Raw genomic sequence first — 21,999 nt, forward strand, 5'->3', positions numbered from 1 at the left:
GTTTCCACTCGAGGGCAGCAAAACATCACAACCTTTTTCACTCAGCATACAGTTCAGGTATCGTGTGAACAGAAATCTAGCTCAGAGGTTTTAGCTTCTTTTAGTTTGTCAAATTGTCAAATTGCTGCTTGTAAATTAATCTTGCACTAAAAAAAAGAATATTTTGTTTGGATATTAGCTGCAATATTAATGTAATATTTGAATCATTCATAGTCTGTTGGTCCTCAACCTTGCAGGGATCATAATGGCTGTTGTGTAAATGTCGTGCATGGATGAATCACAGTGCCACAGAAACAGAGATATGAGAGAGCCTGTTGACGGAGCAGAAGTTTCATTAGCGTTTGTTGGTTTGTAAAAAGTTGAAGTCAGACTTTCTGTGGTTAATCCTGAAAAACAGTTGGCATCCTGCAGCTGAAAATTTTAGTGTGCATGCACCGACCGTGCATGCAGCCCTGTTACGGCCTCTTTTTCTTATCTTTCCAGCTTCTTTTTATATTTTCTATATTTGTTTATACTTCTAGTTTGTATTGAGCAACTGCAACGCACATGATTCCCCCCTGGGGATAAATGTAGTTCTGATTCTGAAAGGACTGTTTTAACTTGTTAAATACATGATGGACAGTCTGCAGCTAAACTTTGGTTTTAAAAGCAACATGTGACTTAGTCTGTATTGCGTTTGATACTTCCACTCTGGGGTTCATAGTGCTAAAATGTGCAAGAAAAGTTGAACAACAAATCCACCTGCACCTCAGTCAGACTCACTTAATTCAAAGCATGTTTGGGTCTTTTATCTCTAAAATGTCTTGCTTGGATTTGACTCCCAAACTCAACTCATGAAGCCATTTGTATTGTGACAGTGTTACGTGTGACAGTAGTCATCCTCACTCTCCACAAGGAACATAAACAAAGCACAGAGGTTGTCAGGAGTTAATATGAAACAAGAGAGTGAGTCAGCAGTCAGGGGGCAACTTAAAATAGTGCCTCCTAATGACAGATTAAATTAGACATTTGCGTAAAGTAATACTGATGTTAAAGACACACACACGGGGAAACAAAAAGAAGGAATGTGGAGGAAACGGACTTGATTTGTCTAACTCAAACTGCCGACCTGATTTCTAGCTTTAGCTGAACTTGGTGTGCATTTTTGCACGTAAAGAGGGCTGTGGTTCGAACCTCAGCTCTTACAAAGAGGACATGTTGGTCAGGGAAAGCTAAATAGAGAGAAATAGTTTGAAGGTTCATGAGAAAAAAACGTGTCAGTTATTGTTGATTTACAGGTGCTTTCTTGTGCATGCTTTTTTTCTTTTGGCAGAGCAATGCTAGCTGTTTCCCCTGTTTTCAGTCTTTATGCTAAGCTAGGCTAACATTCTGGTGTCTCTAACTTCATATTTACCATACAGACATCACGTTGAGCTCAACTGTTGGAGATGTTTTTAGTTGATCGCTGGGTGGCGCTGTGAATCGCCACAGGAGTTCTTTAAATGGGCTGCAAGGTGCTGCAGTGGTTAGCGCTGTTGCCTCACAGCTAGAAGGTTCCTAGTTTGAACCCCGGTTCGGACGTAGTGGACCTTTCTGTGTGGAGTTTGCATGTTCTCCCCGTGCATGCTACTCCGGCTTCCTCCCAAAGTCCAAAGACATGCTCGTTAGGTTCACTGGTGACTCTTGCCTATAGGTGTGGGTGTGAGGGTGAAAGGTTGTCTGTCTCTGTGTTAGCTCTGTGAATGACTGGCGATCAGTCCAGGGTACTCCGCCTCTCGCCCAATAACAGCTGGGATAGGCTCCATCCCCGGCGACCCTTAACAGGATTAAAGCGGTGTAGAAAATGGATGGATGGTGTTCATTTAAGTGTAATGTTGCACACAGAGATAGGCCTGTGGTTTTAGGCCGTGGAAAGACAGGTGGTCTGTTATTTGGCTGCTTTTGTTCCTGTTTATCAATACATGGATTGACAAGTTTTTTGGCCTCATGAAGTACTTTTTCTGAGTGACAACCGAGGGTGCAAAGAGTCACACGGCATCTCTGTGTAGCTACACCTCTGACCAAACAAACAAAGGCAGGGCTAAACATCAACCTGCTCATCTAACTCCAAGTTAGCTTAGAAAGAAGCATATCCAAAACATGTCAAATCAATCCTTTAAATAGAATTGGAAATAACACACTTCTGTGACACACTGAGACTTTAGGCAGAGCAGTTAACCGAAAGTCGCAGTACCTACTTGCGTGAAACTAACGTGTGATTTCAGGAAGAAGAAACAGGCTGACAAGAAACTCTAAAAGGGATTTCCACCTTTTTTTTTCCACTTCTTGAAACATACAAAGCCTTTCACTAAGCTTCTGTTGTGTGGGGAAACCACACCAACCACGTGGTGTTTTTTTCTTTCCATTTCGTCACTGAAGAACTTCTTGTCTGTGAGAGGAAACAAGTTATCATTCATTGTGAATGAGTGTACAGGCTGATGGATCATTCTGTACGTACGTGATGACAGTCAGAGCTCTCCGCAGAAGGACGCCAGACAGGTTGGTTGTTTTTTAACTTATCTGTGGTCTGCAGCTGTTTTCTGATGTAGCTCCTTTATTCAGCCTAATGAATGAATGAGTCTGGCAGGAAATGACGCTGCAGCAGGCGAAGATATGGTGTTTGGTTATGATCAAGAGATAAAGAAAGCTTTACAAGAAAGACAACAAGGATGACGTTATTCTGATGGTGACCGTCTTTCAACATTTTCTTGCAAAGTGAGAAGTCCTTCTGAGTACACTGGAGTCTGACAAGACAAACATAACTAAAGGTCCTCTTGCTAGCTTTCTAAGAACTTTCAGAGGCCTCTCGCAGTCTGCCAATCAAATCCGTCAGTGGTTGTGAACATTTGATGTTTGGACAGGTAGTAGAAGTGTCGGGTTGCATGTATGTCATTTAATTGTTGTAATTTAAAGGCCTATGAGCTGTTTCAAATCAAGAGCATCATCAAAAATACTGATGAAGTAGTTTGGCATCAAAAATCTTCTGTTCTGTATCAAAGTAAAAGCTGGGGACTTATAAAACTCTACACTACTTACATGTTATCATACAGGAGGATTTAGGCATTACCAAGGAAGTGAAAAAGATATGTGGGGAAGAGTGTTGGTATGGAGGAAGGTGAGACAAGAAGGCGACTAGAAAGCAGACAGAGTGGGCGAGTGAGGACAGAGAGAAAGACAGGGACCCAGATAAGTTTAAAGTTCTTTAGCCACTTTAGGGCTCGGTGAGGCTGAGCCCCTCCATAAGGCTGTGTTTGAGTATGTAAAAATGCTAAAATTCATATAATGACAATGCTAACTAACTAAAGTATGTGACAAAGTGAATATTTCATGCTTTTGATGCCTAGACAGTGGAGTAGAGGGTCACCACAGTTATTAAAATTCGTCTTGTGGGGATCATGAATGTTTTCCAAAACAAGAGAACAAGAGAAAAAATACGGAGATCCCCAAACACATAGTCTAAACTATGAATGTCCATACCAAACTTTGTTACAACCGGTCCAGTAAATGTTGAAAAAAAAAACCTTCAAAGCCCACACTGTTAGTCAGCTGATCAGTCTCTCTATTTCAGGTTGCCCTGCTCACTCCTACATGCTACTTAAAGCTGTCGCATCTCATGTTAATTTCTTTCACCATCATCCCACACTCTCTTCTCAGCATCTTTTACATTAATTTAAGATTTGGATAGGCGGAAGTTGAGTTAAAGTTTTTGGTTGGATTACCTGTTTTTTCCCAGAGTCCTCTGGTTAGCAACAATCTGGTGAGCAATGCTACTGAGACTCCCAAATCCTCTCAGTTAAATCACCGAAACACATTGTTTGTTTCAGGCCTCTAGAGCAACAAGCATTCTCTGATTTTACACACTTGTATCAAACCACAACAAAGATATCTTCTGACAGTTTAGAAGTAGAGCGGGTCTAAACCCTACGATTTAAGATTATGTAACTTCCTTTAAATGGGCAGAAACCTCGAGCAGAACTATTTTGATGGACACCTGCTTCATAATTGAGTTAAGAGAGAAAGAGAGAGACAAAACAAATATGGTATTAATAAAGACTAATAAAAGAAATGACGACTTTGACATTAATAGAAATATGACAGTGAAGCAGGCCTATTGCAGCCCACAGCAACAACAACATTCACAATGGGACATCTCCCCGAGTCTGCGTGGGTTCCCTCTGAGTACTTCGGCTTCCTCCCACAGTCATAAGACATGCTCGTTGGGTTCATTGGTGACTCTACAATTGTAACTGTGAGAGGTGAGAGTCAGCCCTGTGATTGACCGGCGATCAGTCAAGGGTGTACCCCGCCTCTCGCCCAGTGACAGCTGGGATAGGTTCCCGTGACCCTGAACAGAATAAGCGGTATAGATAATGGATGGATGAATCTAGAGAAGGTGTCTGCCTCCTGGACACTAAATCCTGAACTCTGAAAGATACAGTGCCTGGCCACCAAGGTTGTGTGGGTGAGAAGAAGGATGTTAAGATGTTTTCTTTGATTCATCAGTGCAGAGAAGCTAATATGGGAGGAAAATGATTTATAGATGTCGTTAGTCACGTTAAGCAGCGTTTTGAACTAACTTGGGAGTCTTTAGACACCCAACAGACAGAGTCCAGAGGGGGGGCCAGGGTGGCCCAAGTGCCACCCCAAAATCCTTAACTGGGTTTGGCTATTTACCTTGTCAGAGGCAGGACGTGTTAAAATCAACTATTTGGGCTGTGTTGCTTGTAGCTTTCTTTCAATCATCTTCTGTTTGAGTCCTTAAAGAACTGCTTTGAAGGTGTGTGGACACATACTTCACGCCACCCCTGCATAAGTCAGTGCCCCAGTTAGGCCACCCCAGTCCAAAAAGTCTGGATCCGCCCCTGCCAACAGAACAACATTGTTTGTCTGTGCTGTTTAAAAACTGTTAAAGGGGCAGTGCGCCCCTGGAAAAAGCCACTGTCAGTCAAAGCTGATGTTCTCTGTAATCAAGAGAAGCAATAATATTTGACATTTGCGCCACAGGTGTGGAGAAAGTTGTACAAACAGCTCGTGGTTTCGCACATTCTATATTCCTACAACTCCCAGCGTGCATTGCGCCCCTCCGTCTGAAAGGAACGGCCCAGCGAGAGACGCAGGAGTGAAATGCCACCGTTTCGTAATGTCTCAGAGCGGGACAGAATCAGGTGGATCGTCTAAAAAATCTTCAGGTCTGCATTTCAAACCTGACGATTTTGAACGAGACATGACATCGGAGGCAGCGTCCTAGATTGAGGAAGTAGTAGTAGTTTAGGAAGTAGTAGTAGTTTAGCGAGCTCCCTGGTATTCCAGCGCCCATTAGAGAAGCAGATAGCGTCCTCCAAAGGCACAGAGCGAAATTCCTTTTTTTTTTTGTTACCATAATGGCATTAGCTCCCCATAATAGCATGATAGGACTGAGGTTGAAAATCGGCGAACTGGCCCTTTAAGAACATGGTTATAAAATAGATCTTTTATAATGCCTTAAAACACCACACAAACTGGCTAGCTTATGTAGAGAGTTTGTAATTGAAAGAAGTGAGGCATCATACTTACTCTTAGGCAATCAAACTCCTCAATAACTATTATTTATCTTATCATTTATCATCTTAAACACATTTCTAACCAAAGATTTATGGTGCTTCTTGCTCTGACATCGTGTTCACATCAGTATTCTTATAGTTTTTCAGGCTACTTTGACCTGAAACGATTATTAATGAAAATCTTGAGTGCAACAAACAACAAGTGATGAGTTCTGCTGATCAGTGAGACCACAATTCATTAGAAATATACACATCATCTAAAGTTCATGTTAGATTTTTCCAACAGATTTGAATGACCTTAAATGTTTGTGTGCCACGTCAAATACAGCCACCACAATGGTCAGTATACATCACTTATAACAGAAAGGAACTGCTTCTGATGGTGAATGTCTTCTTTTCTTATTGGAACCACCAGCAGCTTTCTGGGAAGAGAAGGAAGTGGTTTTTGTGTCAGTTGTGTGTGTGACTGTGTAGTTTGTGGTTGTTTTTTCGCACTAGAAACTGAGAAAGGAAAGAGAGAATGAGAGGAAAGAGAGAGAGAGTGTCAGCTTTTTTTCATTTCACAGCACAGTTTGGGGGAAATCCGAAATTTCAGAAGTTGACAGATATAAATGGAAACCTATTTAGGTAAGAGAGATAAGACAGAGACCCAAAGTCAGTCTTTGCAGAGTTCTTGATGTGTTAACTAGATTCAAAGTGCTTCTTCCCCACTGAGGTTTTTCCCACTGTCTGTCACTGATTATGAGATGGACTGAGAGTCATCCAAATCTCCAGTGTGGGAAAATACACGACAGCACTGACCTATGGATGGGGAAGTTGTTGTACTGTACAGCATGACTTTGAATAGTGACATGACATCTCATGACATCAGACATAACTCTGGACTCCAGTTTCATGACTGTGCAGACTTGACATCATCACCTGAATTTACACAAAGGATATCTTGTCATACTTCCAACAAACCTTACCAACCAGAAACAGCCTTGAGACATTTTAAACGTGTTAAAGGACTACTCCCTGTGGTTGTTCGACAGAGAGTTTAAAGGTTAAAGAAGAGATACTGGGGAACCTGAGGGAGATTAGGTCAAAGTTTGACTCCCTGTATGACTCAAGTTCCAAAAACACCAGATCCTAGAAGTCGATAGTTTCAAAAGGTGGTAAAAAACCGAACTTAAGAAGTGGACATAGCCTCTCATACCTGCATTTCTAATTCCCAGCGGGGAGCAACTGCACTGTTTCTTTTACTTGATTTAGTACCTCAGTAAGCATTGTCCTGGTGAGTTTCTGAGCTTAAGTGCTAGTTTGAGGTCTTCTCCAAAACAGCATGGTGTTAATTTCACAAGTGATGGTCCCATTTAAAGTTAAAGTGATAATCTCAAAGATCTGAGTTTCGTTCTTTTCAGTGGCACCTATGGTGATAAACGGTAAACGGCACACTTCCCAGATATCTAGACCATGTCGCATGTGTGACGTCCACGGTTGGCTCCGGTTGTAACTCAGACTGTTTGCCTTCATCTGAGCGTCGAGTTTGTTTCTTTTTCTTTGGATTTTCACTTCTTGTTGAAGTTGTATCTGTAGTCATCCATCTTTTCTTTGTTTGTTCAGCCGTAGTAGATTACTGTTTACTTGCAACACTTGCAGAGACCGGAAAAGCAGCCGCTTAGCTCCGCCTACCCTCTCTGGCAGACCAACCACTGCTGGCTGATGGAACACGCATCACTAACTGGGCGCCGCTTGTGATTTTTCCCGCTAAAGTCGCCACAGACACCCAGTCTGTAATACTGCAAATGCAAAGGCTTTCCTCAGTGGGCCATAGACTCAATCACCATTGTGTTACCTCATTCGATGACAGATAGCGACTTAACAGACTTATTTATTTACATGAAAATCTTCAAGATTATTGCTTTAAATAGGCATTAAAGAAAGGCATGGGGCATGGCTACAAACTGGAGGCCTCAGAAGGGGCGTCACAAACCAGCGTCTGGTTAATGGATACAGCTTGGTAAATGCCACCGTCAATCTGCATATGCTTAGTTTGCAGACATTGCTCAGGTTGTGCCATTGCAGAGATTTATAATAAATGCGGTATTGCAGTGTCTATAAAATCATTAATTTTTTGTTATGATTTGTTGACATACTTTTCACAAAACTGACTGTCTTACAAACTCCATCGTTATCATGTGACTTCCATTGAAGTCTATATATGGTTAACAGTTTAATCATGGTTGTATGTGAGTTCACAAAGTATCTTAAACTGTGGTTAACAATTGTAACCACACCCCTGCTTGATGCCGTTTTACCAGACAATTACTTTCACTGACAAACAGCAGAGGAAGCAAAAGTACACATATTCTATACTTAAGTAGAAGTACAGATATTTGTGTAAAAAAAGACTTTGGTAAAAGTAGAATTACTGATTCAACTCCTTTACTCAAGTAAAAGTAAGAAAGTACAGGCTCTGAAATGTACTTAAGTACAAAAGTATTCCACTGAAGGACAATTTACCGAGCACTTCTGTGCAAAGCTAACTAAACCTCACAATAATAATAATAATGATAATAATAATTCAACAACAGTTAAACTTAAACATTGAAGCTTAAAATAAAATAAAACTATATACTGTCAATAATGAACATGAACTTTGTTCTAGAGTTGAACTTCAGCAATACACGATACCTCTTTTGATAACTGGGCAAAACGAAAACAGTCATCGGCACGCTGGGACAATTTCTTCGTTTATTATCACTGGACACGGTGTAGTTTTGCTGCAAGTCAAATTTCAGACTATATAAAGACTAAAGACTGAACCGAACTGAGGTCACTTTTTACAGCTTTGATATCAGTCTTGATGTTGGGAAGGCAGCGTGCAGAGACCAAAATAAAGATAACCGTGTGCATCATTCCCCTCGCGTGCATTAAAACTAAAGTAACAAACCTGTTTTGAGAATGTCAGGAGTCGAAAGTACAGATTTTTGTGTTCAAATGTTGGGAGTAACAGTAAAAAGTTGTCAGAACAATAAATACTCAAGTAAAGTACGGATACAAAAGTATGGTAAAGAAGTATTTGTACTTCATCACTTCCCACCTCTGACAGACTCAAAAATGTGCTGTGATTTACATAAAGGTAACTTGTTTTCACGCAGCTGAAGCATAAGCATGTTATCACCCACATCAAATAACTTTGAGGGCAATCTGATAGTCCTCCGCTCTGCTAATCTGGAACAGGTCGGCTGCAGCAGCTGTATTTGTCAACAGAGCTGTCAATCATCCTTTTTACAGCATCAAATTACTAATTAAAAGTAAACTTGTCAGAAAAATGAACACTTGGACGTAAATCAGCGTGATAAGAACTTACTATAATGACAGAAACCATGTTTGAGAAAAATGTATTTGATGTGTATTTTGATTTTGTAGTTTGACTCATGTCCCATTTGTCAACATGCAGAGGCGGGCTTTATGAGCTATTCTGCAGCCAGTCAGCAGGGGGCGATGGAGAGGTTTTGGATTCACTTTTAAGGAGCTGTCATGTCGTCCATCTTTTTATACGGTCTCTGGCTGTGTTCAAAATACCAGACTATACTAGCAGTACGTACTGATTTGGCCAAAATGTAGTATGTAGTATGCAAACAAAAGCAAAATGTGCAGTATGCTCTAAAAATACCCGGATGTCGTACTGATTTGGAAAAAATCTCCAGTATGCATCGGACCAGTCTACCTCGCCTACTGTATCCCACAATGCAAAGCGCTGGAACGTCACAGCAGCAGGTGAAATGGCGGACAGCAGCAGCATTCCAGCAGAAGGGGGCGCTATAGCTGAAGAAGCGGCGGTTTGCTTTTGTCCGCCTATTGTTTACTTCTACTTTCCAAAACTGGAAATGGCGCCGGGCGTAGCATACTGCTAAATAAATTTGAACAGCTCCATACTGCATACTACCGCCGAACGCAGTATGCAGATTGTAGTAAGTATCCGTTGTCAAACACAGCTTAAGGACACAATCAGTAAAGAGATAAGAAATTCTGCTTCATCCACAGGGGGCGCCAAAATCTACACGTAATGAACGTCCTCATAGTTGCTTTAAGTTTATGCTATGCTTGCTTGTGTTCATCTTAAGGCAAATTTAATCTTGGCCCGTCTTACCTCAGTGATGATGTTGGCTTCTGTATAACTTCAGGGTTGTGTTCTTGGAAGGCCAAATTATGCAATTTCTATGAGGGATGTCTCAATCCTTTCCACATGCAGAAACGTACAGTGGCATGGACTTGAAGGGTCTGTACTTTCTTTTTACAAACTTCCAATGCTGCAATTTGTGGTTGCTACTCGATTAAAAACTTTTGGCCCCTTATAAGCAGCAGTTATAACGGAGCAGACTGAATCTAAAGGGTACACTGTGACTCTAATGGTTTAGCTTCCTTTTTCTCACCTTTTTTTTTAATAACAAGTGTGAAGTTTTTTTGGTTTGTTTTTCTTCAACATTCAGAAACAGCAAAGAAAAAAAAGCGAAGTGTTAGATAGGTCAACTTCTGCTATAAGACATCTTTTGGACTCCCTCATCGTTAAGTTAATGATTGCTGAGAACATGACCTGTAATCTTATCACTGCTGTTTTAAGAGAAATAGGTGTTGTAAACAGGAAGTGCATCTGTCTGAACATTTGATTCTCAGAAATAAAACTCCCACCTTTACTCAAACCGCATTAACAACAGGTGACCTTTTGTCAGCAACGACGTGTGCATTCCCCTGACGGAAATGGAAAGAGAAAAAAAAGATATACATTTTTTTTCTGCAGGCTGTAGAATAAAAAGTTTTTACACTGAAATGTAAAAGTCTTACTGTTGTGCAGAGACAAAGTGTTTTTAGTAACTGGGGCTGTGGGTGTTTGTGGGTCACTTTGCAGTGGGTTTTAATAACCACATTTTCACAAAGCAAACCTGAGACACACTCATATTTCATCCTGTTTTTGACAGCTGAAATGTCAAGTGTGGTTGAGATAAGAAGCAAATGCTCTTCAATATGTAAATACTAAATGGTTGCCACAAAGGGTGTATGTGGGGAAAAGAGAAGAAGCATCAAATTGGAGATATTTAACGCCATACTGTGCTTGGAAATATATTTATACTAGGGGAAATGGCTGGCTGAGGCTGAGGGGAAGTAAAGAAAAGTTAACAGTTAACTTGTTCAGGGGACACTAACTGTATCAACAGTTAGGTAGCCAGTATCCACCTGTGTTACATCCGTCTGATGGATTATTTCCTGTTTCCCCTGAAATGTATCCGCTTCTAATTATAGCAACACTTTTTGCCGTTAAGATATGTCCCTATTTTTCGTGGAAGGTAAGTACAAGACACTTTGAAGTGCAATCAACAACAACAACAAAAAATCCCTCGCACCTTGAAAGTAGGGGGTGGAGCCAAACTGAAGGAGGACCTCAAAAGTGACATTAATTCAAGATTAAATTTCTCAGTAGTGGCCTTCAGTGTAGTGCATCTGGTATCTTCTATCTTTCCTCTTTACGGGGATGTGGTTTGCCATTTCCTCTGAGTTGATATAATCAGTCTGTCTATTCTTTCTCAGGACATCAGAGGGAATGAATTCAGCAACTTGAAGCACATTCTGAGCAGCTGAACCAACAGGTAATACACATTTAAGTTCATATCTCATGCTCATTTCTACGCCTAAGTATGTTTATGTTTAACTTTTAAGAAGTGGCACATCACATACTGTCGCCGGGTGGTAAGAGAGGATGTGATGCCTGAGCAGGCAGGCGTTTGCTTGGCTTGTATTTTCCTAACTTTAATGAGACGCAGATACGATGAGGATTGCTCAGTTTACCCATAGGTAATTGGGTTTTGCACACACTTCTGATGAGTCAGGCTGTGGTGTAGGAACTTATTATGGATGTTTTCATATTAACGGCTGTGCTAGGACGGTTGTGGCTCAGGAGGTAGAGTGGATTCTGCTGGAATTGTAGCATTGGCTCTTGGATCAACAGCTCCTCCAGTCCTCACGTTAAAGTGTCCTCTGGCAAAATACTGAACCTCAACATTCACACACAATGAGGGTGTGTTTTAGTTTGACATTATGAGAAGGGTAAAAGAATTAGGCAACAGAGTCCAACATTCATTGTGGGGTCTTTATTGCCTTGTTGCTTCAAGTTAAAAAGTAAGCGAAGTACTCTGTTCATGTGAAAATGATATGGCAGAAAGGCTTTGTAAAAGACCTGTGACACAAGGTCTAAAAGGGCTGAAACTCCCTGAAACTTTGAAACCACATCTAGGAAGCCACGACAAAATGAACCTCAATAAATAGTTGCATCTTTAATGTTGCATAAGCAGAATTGCGTGCTCTTGACTGGGGTCCCAAAGGACCCAAATAAATTGGTTCTTTAAAACAAGCCCCAATTAAAACAGAAATAGAAAACAATGATAGTGAGACTTCTGGCTTAAGCTCAACACTCTTGATCCCAGATACAAGGGGCTGCTGTCACAATCTGTCAATGGAAAAATATATATAAATGAATAGACAATATTTAAGACTAAGAGATTTTTTTGGGCCTTTTAAGCCTTCATGGAGAGAGATAGGAAAGTGGATAATGTCAGAAACAGGTGAAGAAAAGGCCGAGGGTGGGAGTTGAACCCAGGGTCGCCGTTTTGATGTCGGAGCTTCTGTTTATGGCACACACGATTTAACCGCTGAGCTAAACCAGCACCCTGATAAAGAGTTTTTAGTCACATTTGGGTTAAATAAATCTGGCACATGACAACAGGTGTCTAATCAGACCACAGCACACGAACTGAAGCGGGATCCGAAACTTTCTGTTTCTGTTTTTCCGATCACCTGCCGGGGTCACAACTCTTTTCTGCTGTATTTGTGGTCCATAGCGTTTGTGTGTGTCTACAGAAAGACCCTGTGACAAATAGCATGAAAAGCAGAATACATTATGTTTTATCCCTCTGCCACCTGTGAACAGCTGTATCTTTTCTTCTTAACAGGATGAGAAGAAGGCAGAAGCAGTGAGTTACAACCTGAACCAATAACAACACCACCTCTCCAATCTCCAAACCCAGGATCTCCCAAAAGAGACGATTGATGAAACGATAAATGGAGAGAAATAAGGAAACCACTCTGCTGTTTCTTCTTATTGCTCTGCTTCATGTCTGTAACTCACAAGATGATCATTGCTCCAGCCAACCAGTTAAAGGTAAGAGATTTTTGTAAAAAAAATATCGTAAATTCTGGAATATAAGTAGCAATCAAGTTAGTTGTCCTCGCTTAAAGCAGCAAGGAAAACACTTAACAGCACTGCGGTATATTGTAAATACGAGACGTTGTAGCAGCTTGGACCCTGAAACAGTTTAAGGCGGAGATGTAGCGTCACCACTTAACAACTGGATAGCGCCATCGTCTGGGTAAAATACCGTAATACAATAACATACCTCTCTGCATTTTATACTGGTGTATTGGCTCTACCAGTATATAGGGCAAAGCCCACTTTTTAGAAAAAAAAAAAAAGTATTAAAAGTGCGTCTTATACACCGAATATGACGGTAATTGATTAAAGAGTTGTTTTTTACACAAGACTCATTGCAACCAAAACGTTCTTGAAAATTATGAAGTTTCATCCTTCTAATTTCATCTCATCTCCATTATTTCTTACAGATTTCTCCTGCAACACCGACTACAACCGTACCATCACTTGTTTTTGGAACAGCACACATCAGTCTGACCATGGGTGCACAATACGCACCAAAGATCGCAAGGGCAGGTAACAGCAGTCATAGAATAAAAACTAGAGGGGAAATGTACTAAGAGTAGACGCAAATGTAAAGTTACTCTGAGTCCAAATCAGAAAAATAAAAATGTATGTTATGAACGCACCCATCTGAATTTTCCAGTGCTGATACATACAGCTAAGCATTGGGGTCTGTCTTATACCAGGGTTTTATTACCAAGCTGTAACCTAACCCTTTTGGGAATGGACCAGGATTATTCTTTTATGTGTAAATTATCATCAGCCTTGACTTAAACATGGCTCTCCTAACTTTGCAAAAAGAAATGCAACAAGTAAATAACAGATTTACATTTACTGACCATGCAACAGCACCTTTATGAAGAAAATGTTTATGAAAAAGACTTCTGATTCATGTGTAAACCTTTAAATGCAGTAGAAACCAAATTCTAACATAGACTTATCTGCATTAAGTACCAACAATGAGGTCAACAAATAGTGCAAAGTTGAAGTTGGTTGTTATATTTTGCATTCCTTGAAACATAAGCTTTAAAGATTTGTAAGATTCTGACACTTAGGGTGGCTCTGTCCTCGAGCAAAATGGCCGCCTGTGAACTGCCGATGCATGATAATACCTAAACATATAGTTGAATTAATCACCCTAACTAGCCTTTTTTTCTTTTCTTTAATAAGTTATTTTCCCGACTCTTCCTGTGACATGAAGCCGATTGACGTCTCTAGACCAGCGCAAAAGAAGTGCTCCGTGATCTTCACAACGTTAAAAGAAAAGTCGGGTGAAGTTGTGAGTAAGAAGCTCTATGACACAACATTATAGTGACAAGCCCATGTTTTTGTAAAGACTATTTAATAACTGTACAAATGTAATACCCTAAAAAACATACCATTTAGTTTGTTAAAACTTTAATTTCATTTTAACACCTCCATGTTGCTGCCTCCATGTGATATTTTTGATAGCATGCTAGCTAGCTAGCACAATGTTTGCGGGGAGGTGGTTGATTGTTAGCAATAGCTTTTGTCTAACTGTAACAGTAACTGCTAAAGGGTTATTGAATGTATTTGGATTTGCCAAGACATTTTAACGCTTTATTGTCTCTTCAGTTGCTCATTTATCGAGAAGTGACAAATGATAACAATTGTCAGATAACCTCAATTTATACGAGTTACAGCCTTGAACACAAGATGACTATACCTGCATTTGAGCTTTCAAACATAAGCGTGACATCAGAGGAAAAAAATCCAATATCGTGCATCCTATACAGGTTGTTTTTGGACATTTGGAGGCTTGTTGTTTCAATTTTGTTGTGCTAAGCCAAGAGGCGGTTATCAGTCTTCTCATGTATAAAAATATACTTCCTAAATTTTTGAACTACCCTCTAAATATTGAGCATCTCTAAATATCCTCTCTTACACTTAAACAAACTGTTGCCTACATTATTTTACAACTAATTTGTTCCAAAGTTCGAACGTGCGCTGCAGCTCTTACTCTCCACGTTTAAGGCTATTAGCTGCAGCTTTTAATCAATCATTTCAATGACTGACACTATAGAAAAATTAAGCAACTTTACTACCAAACAAAAGCATCATGGTGTCCAAAGCCCCTTAAATCTTATTTTATCAAGAATGGTTTCTAATTTTACGCAAAGTTCTTTTATTTTTTCCTCAGTTTCAGACCGTAAGCGAGTTTTTCATTGATCTGACCTGTGACTCTACGAAGCAAATTTTGAACATTTCCTCCTACAAGCCATCATGTCACAGTGAGTACTCTGGATAATGTCTCGTCTCTGTCAGACTTACCTTGTGAGCCATTCATGATGACCTAAAACAGACTGTGTGTGTGTGTGATACTGCAGTAAAGCTGGATCATCCGCCACAACCAGAAATCATAGAAACCAACTCTACCACCGTGTCCTGGATTCCCCCTGGTACCAAACGATATAGAATCAAATGTTTCAACTTCCAGCTGCAGTGGAAACAGGATGATCAGTCATGGAGAGTGTGTATATTTTTGGTTTCTCCATTAATATGTAAATACATGAATGAGTGCATATTTAAAAATGAATTTAAATGATTTAGACAATGGCAGGCTGAAAGGTGTACAATAGCAAACAGTAAAAAAAAAATAGCTTGAATATATTTTTTTAACCTAAAACTTAAAAGTTTTGTTTTGCCTGCTATAACTTTTCCCCCATACCTTTTCACATTTTTAAAAAGTGATTTTTCCCTAAGGGATTTTATAGTACTGTGTTGTTGCAATAAAGAGGAAAAGATCAGACCTATTAAATAGCAGCTTTTTAACATCCACGCTATTTTCTTTGTCAGGATGCTGTTGAGAAGAAAAAACAATATGTCGAAAAGCAATGTCAGTGGAACTGCACAACGAAACTTCACTTGCTGATACGAGGCGAGCGGTACGAGGCACGCGTTCGAGTGAAGGCCGTTGCAGACGACACCCATTCTATTTGGAGTGACTGGAGCCCTACTGTATCATGGGAGTCATCTGTCGGAGGAGCAAAACAATCATCAGGGAAAGGTGAGCAAATACAAAACACATAAACACAAACTAAGTTCCAACATCTTTCATTGAGTATTTTTACCATACAACTTGATACAACTTGAATATGTTCATTACCAGTGTTTGTATAAAATGTAACATGCTCTGTCCTGTGTTTCTAGAGGGTTCTGGGGTCGTCATTTCTGGAGTTGTTGCATGTGTGGTACTGCTTGTTTTGCTTCCGGCTGTCATATTTCTGACGGCTAAGAACACCATCTGGTGAGCAGACAATTGCGTTACGAGACGAGTTAGAAATATTATATTATTACAAATATTAAGAGCGAAATAAAAAATTTTTTTCTGACTTCTTAGCTTAAACATTATGTCTGCCTGTCTTTTAGGATTGTTTTGGTAAAGAGGATCAAAGGTCCGCCCCTACCGAACCCAGCAAAGTCCTTCCTGAAGGATGTAAATTTCCAGGTAAGTTCATGAAATCTTCTTTCTCTTTTCTCTTTCTTTAAATCAAGACTAATCTTTATAACACAGACCTTGTTCACAGTGGAACATGATTTCAATTATTGTAACAGCGCATAAAACTGTATAACTGTAACTGAATACATTTATATGATTTAGCCATTTTGAGGCAGCAGAACTAGTTCAAACCAGTTTGATTTATTATTATGGTAAACACATCGCGGACGGACAGCATCATTAGCTTTAATTAGCAGTTGTCTTTCAGTCATTGTTCACATGTCCGTCCAGTTTTCCCTCTTCTTTTAACTCTGTTTTGGTGTTGACCAACCTCTAAGAAAATATATCTGGCTTCTCCAGCTGCTTTGTATGTTCAACTTTCTTCTTCAGTGAGGAAACTTGTAAAACATGATACATAAAGTAACAAAAGTGCTCAAGACTAAAAGGTTAACCCTTAGTAAAGGTGGTGGGTTTATCAGAGAGTTTGACCCTAAATTAACTCAACATTGACCTTAAGTTTGCAGCGAGACAGCCAAAACAATCAGGTGTAAATTATAAACGCTCCATAAAGCTTCATAGAGCAGGTTAAAAATATTTATAAGTGCAGCTGCAAAGTTAGTATGAAATCAAAACAGATTTTTTTTTATTTCTTAATGATTTCTTTTTTATTTCATGCTATTGGTTTTTCATGTCCTGAAATCATCATAGATGTTAGTGACCAGTCCTGCACTTAGGGGCTGTACTAATCTATTGATGAATGAAACTACCGTTCTTCCATATGACTATAAGGGCCTGTGTCCACTAACAGCGTTTTTTGCGTTTTCTATACAGAACCAATGCAGTTCAGTGTTTTCAACGCTCAGCGTCCCCAGCCCAAAAACGTCCTCGGCATCAGCTCAGCGCTCTCAGTTGAAAATAGTTTTTTGGAACACCATTGCGCTCGTCAATGTCACTTCTCCCTCAACGACCAATCAAATTCAAGAAGGGGCGGGACTTCAGATATAGACTTCGTCACAACAATGGCAGAGGAGAAGCTAACGGTTTCGTTTTTATGAGGGTACAATTTCCAGCTGTAGAGCTGCTGCTAATGTCAGGACATGATTCCTTTACATTGTTTTTATGGGTTTTTTTTGGTCCAATTTAATGAATAAAAGCAAATATTTAGCATACAGGGCAATTTAAAACTGACTTAACGATCCCTACTGAAGTGCTGCCAGAGGTTGTGGGCGCTGCCAGCACAAAAAGCGGCGCTAGTAGACCCAGGCCTTCGATGTTCCAGTGACTGACTGGGTCGGTGTGGTGCTGTTTTAGTGTGAAATTTGACCTTTTGGTCTAATGAACTTCAGCACTCTCCGCTGCTGTTCATGCCAATACATTTCCGGGACAAGTCCCTCCCTAGCGACGGCCTCCGCTTGCTATTTCATTGGAACTTTAAAGATAACAACACATATTAAAAGGTCATACAAAAACCAAACAGCACATGTACGACTCGTGTAGGTTGTGAAACCAGACGGAAGAAATTTCTATGTCGTTGAAAGACACATGAACTATGCTCCGCTGTAGCAACGTCGCATCCTGTTCACAGAGCTGCAGTATTTTTAGCTTTACAACTCTGAAGTCTAATGCAGATTTAATTTCTCGTATTTTTCACAATTCCTCCTCTCTCTCCTCCAGAATTGGTTGAGTCCTCACTTCAGCACCATTTTCAAACCCCTGGATATCACCTCTGTAGAGATCGCCTCCCCTGTGGATGTTGTTGCCCTCTGCAGGCCAGAGGAGGCACTGGCAGAGAAGATGAAAAGCAAAAGCAGTTTCGAGTCAAACAGCAACTCAGGCTTCTCCAACCCAAGTTATGCCCACCTGTGTCATGCTCGTCCTCCTCCTGCTGTCTTGCTCACCTCTGGGAATCTGGATCCCTGTGCTGCTGATACCCCTTACGGTCCTGTTTGTAGTCAAAGTAAGGATAAAGATGCAGAACAGGAGAGTGAGGAAGTGAGAGGTACAGGGATGGCGATCCTACAGTTGCTCTCCAAAGGAAGCAATAACAGCAAGCTTGTACCGGTAATCTCAGACTATGAGAAGGTTGAGAAGCTCCAGCTCGAACGCTCCAGGCTCCAGAGTCTAGATTCAGGCGTATGCAGCGGCGAGGAGGTCAGTCAAGAGAGCGTGGAGGCAGATAGCATAAATGTGACTGATGAGGGGCCTTTAGAAAAGGAAGAGAGAAAGGGAGGGGATACAAAAGAAGTAGATTTTCAGAAGCTGTTTGGAGGCGCTGGAGATATTTTTGGCAAAGGCTCCATTCAGGTTTGTTCCGATTATGAGCGAGTCCAAAATCTGCAGCCTGACAGCCCTGAGCTCCAAAGCCTTGACTTGGGTATCAGCAGCGGGGACGAGGAGCAGTTCAGTCATGAAGAGAGCCTGGAGGATGTCGACAAGTCCACTGAATTCACGACCCTCCTGTTTCCTCCTCCGTCCAGCATTTTACAATGCTCCTTCTCTCCCGTCACACCCCTGTCTTTGAACTTCGCCGGCCCAGCTTTTCGTCCAGCTCCGCGACCTCTGACAGGTCACATACTGGAGAGGATTGCTCTCATGTCTACCAGCAGCTCTGTGGAGCCCCCTGCTGACGGATATATGCCAGTAAGACAGGAACAGAGCTAAATATAGAGACAGAAGTCTCCTCTGGAGGAATTTTGTACAATAGCTTGTAGCACGACCTGGATTAGTGATTGCTGGACAGTGAGCTAATGCATGCATGTTCTCAGTATCAGGTAATCATATGGATATTACAGATCTATTTATTTTATTGCAAGTATTTTATTCTAGAGTGTCTTAATGAAAGTATCTATCAAAGGAGCACCAGTTTTACTCAGCGGCTAAGGCGCACGCCCTGTTTTTCAGAGGCTCATTCCTCGACGCAGCTGCTCTATCTACAATCCAAATCTAAAAGAAAAAGCAAAAAAATACATTATTTTGATTACCATGGGCTGGTAGATGAATTTTGGGCTGCTTCTGTAAACATTAAGTTGGGTTTTGAACACCAAACAAGGTGTCATTTTATGGTCAAAAACAAAGATTTTGTTGTTTCCACTCACTCACTCACTCATTGTTAACAAATTTGACTGACATGAGTTGTATGAATAAGGTAGGACCTATTGACTATTGATTATTTCAGATTTTGGCAGTTTCATCCCTCCATAATCCTTTGGTTTTTAAATAAGTTGGATTTTTTCTGTTGCTCACATTTCATGGCAGTATTTGATCACTTTAATGTGGTTTCACCACGACGCCAGGGGTGCATTTCGCTATTTGTGCATTTGGTTTTCTAACTGCACTCATTTTGGGGGTGCGATAGCAAAGTTATCTCACATTTTATCTTTGGTTATTTGATGCAGATATGAAGCTTTGTATGCTTATGATCTGTTTTCTATCACGCATGTAATGGTTTTACGGCTTAACATGGGTTTCTGGCATCTATATTTTGTTGTTATGTTTATTATTGTTATGTTTATTATTATGAGACTTCTCAGATGTTTGAACAATGTATTCCAGTTTTTTGTATCAAAGGATTTCTATATAGGAGTGTTGTCTGCATACAGTCTGATAAATGTCTTGAAAAGCACTCATTTACCTAGAGTCATTCAAGAGACATCATGTTTTGTGCTGTTGTATAGTTTACAGAGGCTTGTTGTCAATGCATTTTTGATTGACTGTAAGTCCTACTTACAGTCTCCTTTAAGTTATGACTGAATTTGGGCTGCACCTTACCTTTTATTCTTCATTTTTAATCTTTGTCATTTTTAGATTCTCAGATTGACTGTAAGTCCTACTTACAGTCGATCAATGAAGTTTCTCTGATGTGGAAATTTACCAGATGTCCTTTCAATCATTGGAAACAGTTAGAGATTTGCTTATGTCAAACATTTCTAACCAAACCACACTGAATGTGTCCTCAAAGGCCAACAAACATGTTGATTGCATTTTTTACCTTATAAAGAGCACGCTCTTATTTTTGAATGTTTTGAAAGTTGCACTATTCTCAGCTGCTTGTAGACGTCGTCACCTCTTTAACTGGTGAGCTGTTACTGTAACAACTGCATCGACTGTTCTGTCTTTTTTAAATAAGAAATGAAGAAATGATATTAAATCTCTCCTGTGTGATCTCTGCTGGTGCATCAAGGCATGGATACAAAAAAGCTACGCATCCATCAAAACATTGCACTCTTGCGCCACCAGTGGTCCGAAATTTAAATGAATCATGGCATCATCAGTCATGTGGGTAAACTGTTTAAACAAAATAGTCGTGAATGTATAGTTGTAAGACGGCTATGTTACCTTTAATATTTTATGGTGCTTTGGATCACACAAAAAGTGATCCAGTTTAATAACAATGGTTGTTCAATAGAAAAACCACGAGTCACGTAGCGGCGCAAAGCAAACGGGGGCGAGCAGCAAAAAGAGAATGTTTAGTTCTTTTCATGCACGGGGCTGCTGGGGTATGATAAAGAATTTAAAAGGGTTTTCACATTTTTAGAAAGATAACAGTGATGGCAGCTCTGGATTCAATGTCTAAAAATGGAGGAGAACTGTTAGCTATGCTAACGTGAGTAGCATTAGCAGGGCTAATTTTATATACTGAGCATTGAGGCTAGTGAGCCAACATTAATTTTAGCTCAACAACTGAAATAATCCAGGCTGTAACTTCAATATTTCAGCAGGTTATTTGAAAACAGGTTAGTTGAAAACGCGAAACGCATTTAGAATTAGTAGGGCACACTGCAAACCCCCTCAAATATATTTGTATTATAATTATGTTTAAAAGTCTGTCAAAAAAGAACGTCATTACTGCACACTCTGCCCTTGTGCTCTGTTCCTCCCATACCTGGAGCAGCGTCTCCTCACATGCTCGTCACAGAAACACACACATAAAGTGAGGGAGACATCCACGTCCCTCCTGTAAATGCATTGATTGAAGTCCTCAGTTAAATGCTGACCTTCTTATTCTGTTTAAAGACATTATAAGTGGAGTCGTGTAGAGTCGGTCTCATTCGTCAGTTGTGATCGTTACGACACGCAACGTCTTTAATGATGAGCCTCCTTCCTGTGCGGCTCTGTGAAAACGAGATTGGGATTTAGTTAAACTGTAAAAATGATTACATGAATTTCGATGGATTATTTATTTGCACTTCATTGCTGTAGGCCAACTTTTTCTGTTTATGAAATACAAATATGTTGGGAAATATTTTACCTAACCTTTATGTGTGACGAAAGGTTTATGTTGTCCCCAGAATATTCATAGATATTAAAAATCCTTTAGAATGGGAAAGGCTGCTTTAGCAAAAAACTGTCATGAGTTAGTACGGCCAGCGATGAAATGCTGCTGTGGAGTAAATTTGGTTCATCATAGACGTCAGCATGTCAACACAAGACCTCCATGTTTTACTGTTTATCTTTAAAGGACGGCTGAAAATGAGAACAGAAACTAATTTCACATAGTAATATCTCCTTAGTCTGTATTATGCCACATCACTGGTTGCTTGCAGTTTCCTATGCAACACTGTGTGCAATGACCTGTGTGATATTTTTAAAAAGGCAAACGTGTTGAAATTCCCAATAAAATATATTGTAAATATATTGAAAAGTTGTACTTGGATTTCTTTTACTATTGATTTTGATATGTATTTTCAGAATGCTTAAAGATGAAGCAATTATTGCAGGCCTAACACAACATG

The 21,999-nt window shown here is 40.1% G+C and overlaps 1 protein-coding gene and 1 long non-coding RNA gene across 2 annotated transcripts; both read left to right on the plus strand.

Moving 5' to 3' along the window:
- The first annotated feature begins 2,448 nt into the window (after positions 1-2,448).
- LOC138594206 (uncharacterized) lies at positions 2,449-12,750 on the plus strand. Its single transcript, XR_011308434.1, has 3 exons — positions 2,449-2,517; positions 11,130-11,188; positions 12,548-12,750. It is a non-coding gene; the product is annotated as an uncharacterized lncRNA (long non-coding RNA).
- A 1,239-nt stretch (positions 12,751-13,989) lies between these two features.
- On the plus strand, positions 13,990-21,879 carry LOC138594737 (uncharacterized). Its single transcript, XM_069665944.1, has 7 exons — positions 13,990-14,086; positions 14,969-15,059; positions 15,156-15,298; positions 15,625-15,835; positions 15,979-16,075; positions 16,198-16,276; positions 17,942-21,879. The coding sequence occupies exons 1-7, from the start codon at positions 14,003-14,005 to the stop codon at positions 18,926-18,928; spliced, it is 1,692 nt and encodes a 563-aa protein (XP_069522045.1). The 5' UTR covers positions 13,990-14,002; the 3' UTR covers positions 18,929-21,879.
- The last annotated feature ends 120 nt before the right edge of the window (positions 21,880-21,999 follow it).

Source organism: Semicossyphus pulcher, unplaced genomic scaffold, assembly GCF_022749685.1.
Source record: "Semicossyphus pulcher isolate SPU_LCO1_2020_fin unplaced genomic scaffold, fSemPul1.0.p SCAF_17, whole genome shotgun sequence".
NCBI classification, from domain to species: Eukaryota; Metazoa; Chordata; class Actinopteri; order Labriformes; family Labridae; genus Semicossyphus; species Semicossyphus pulcher.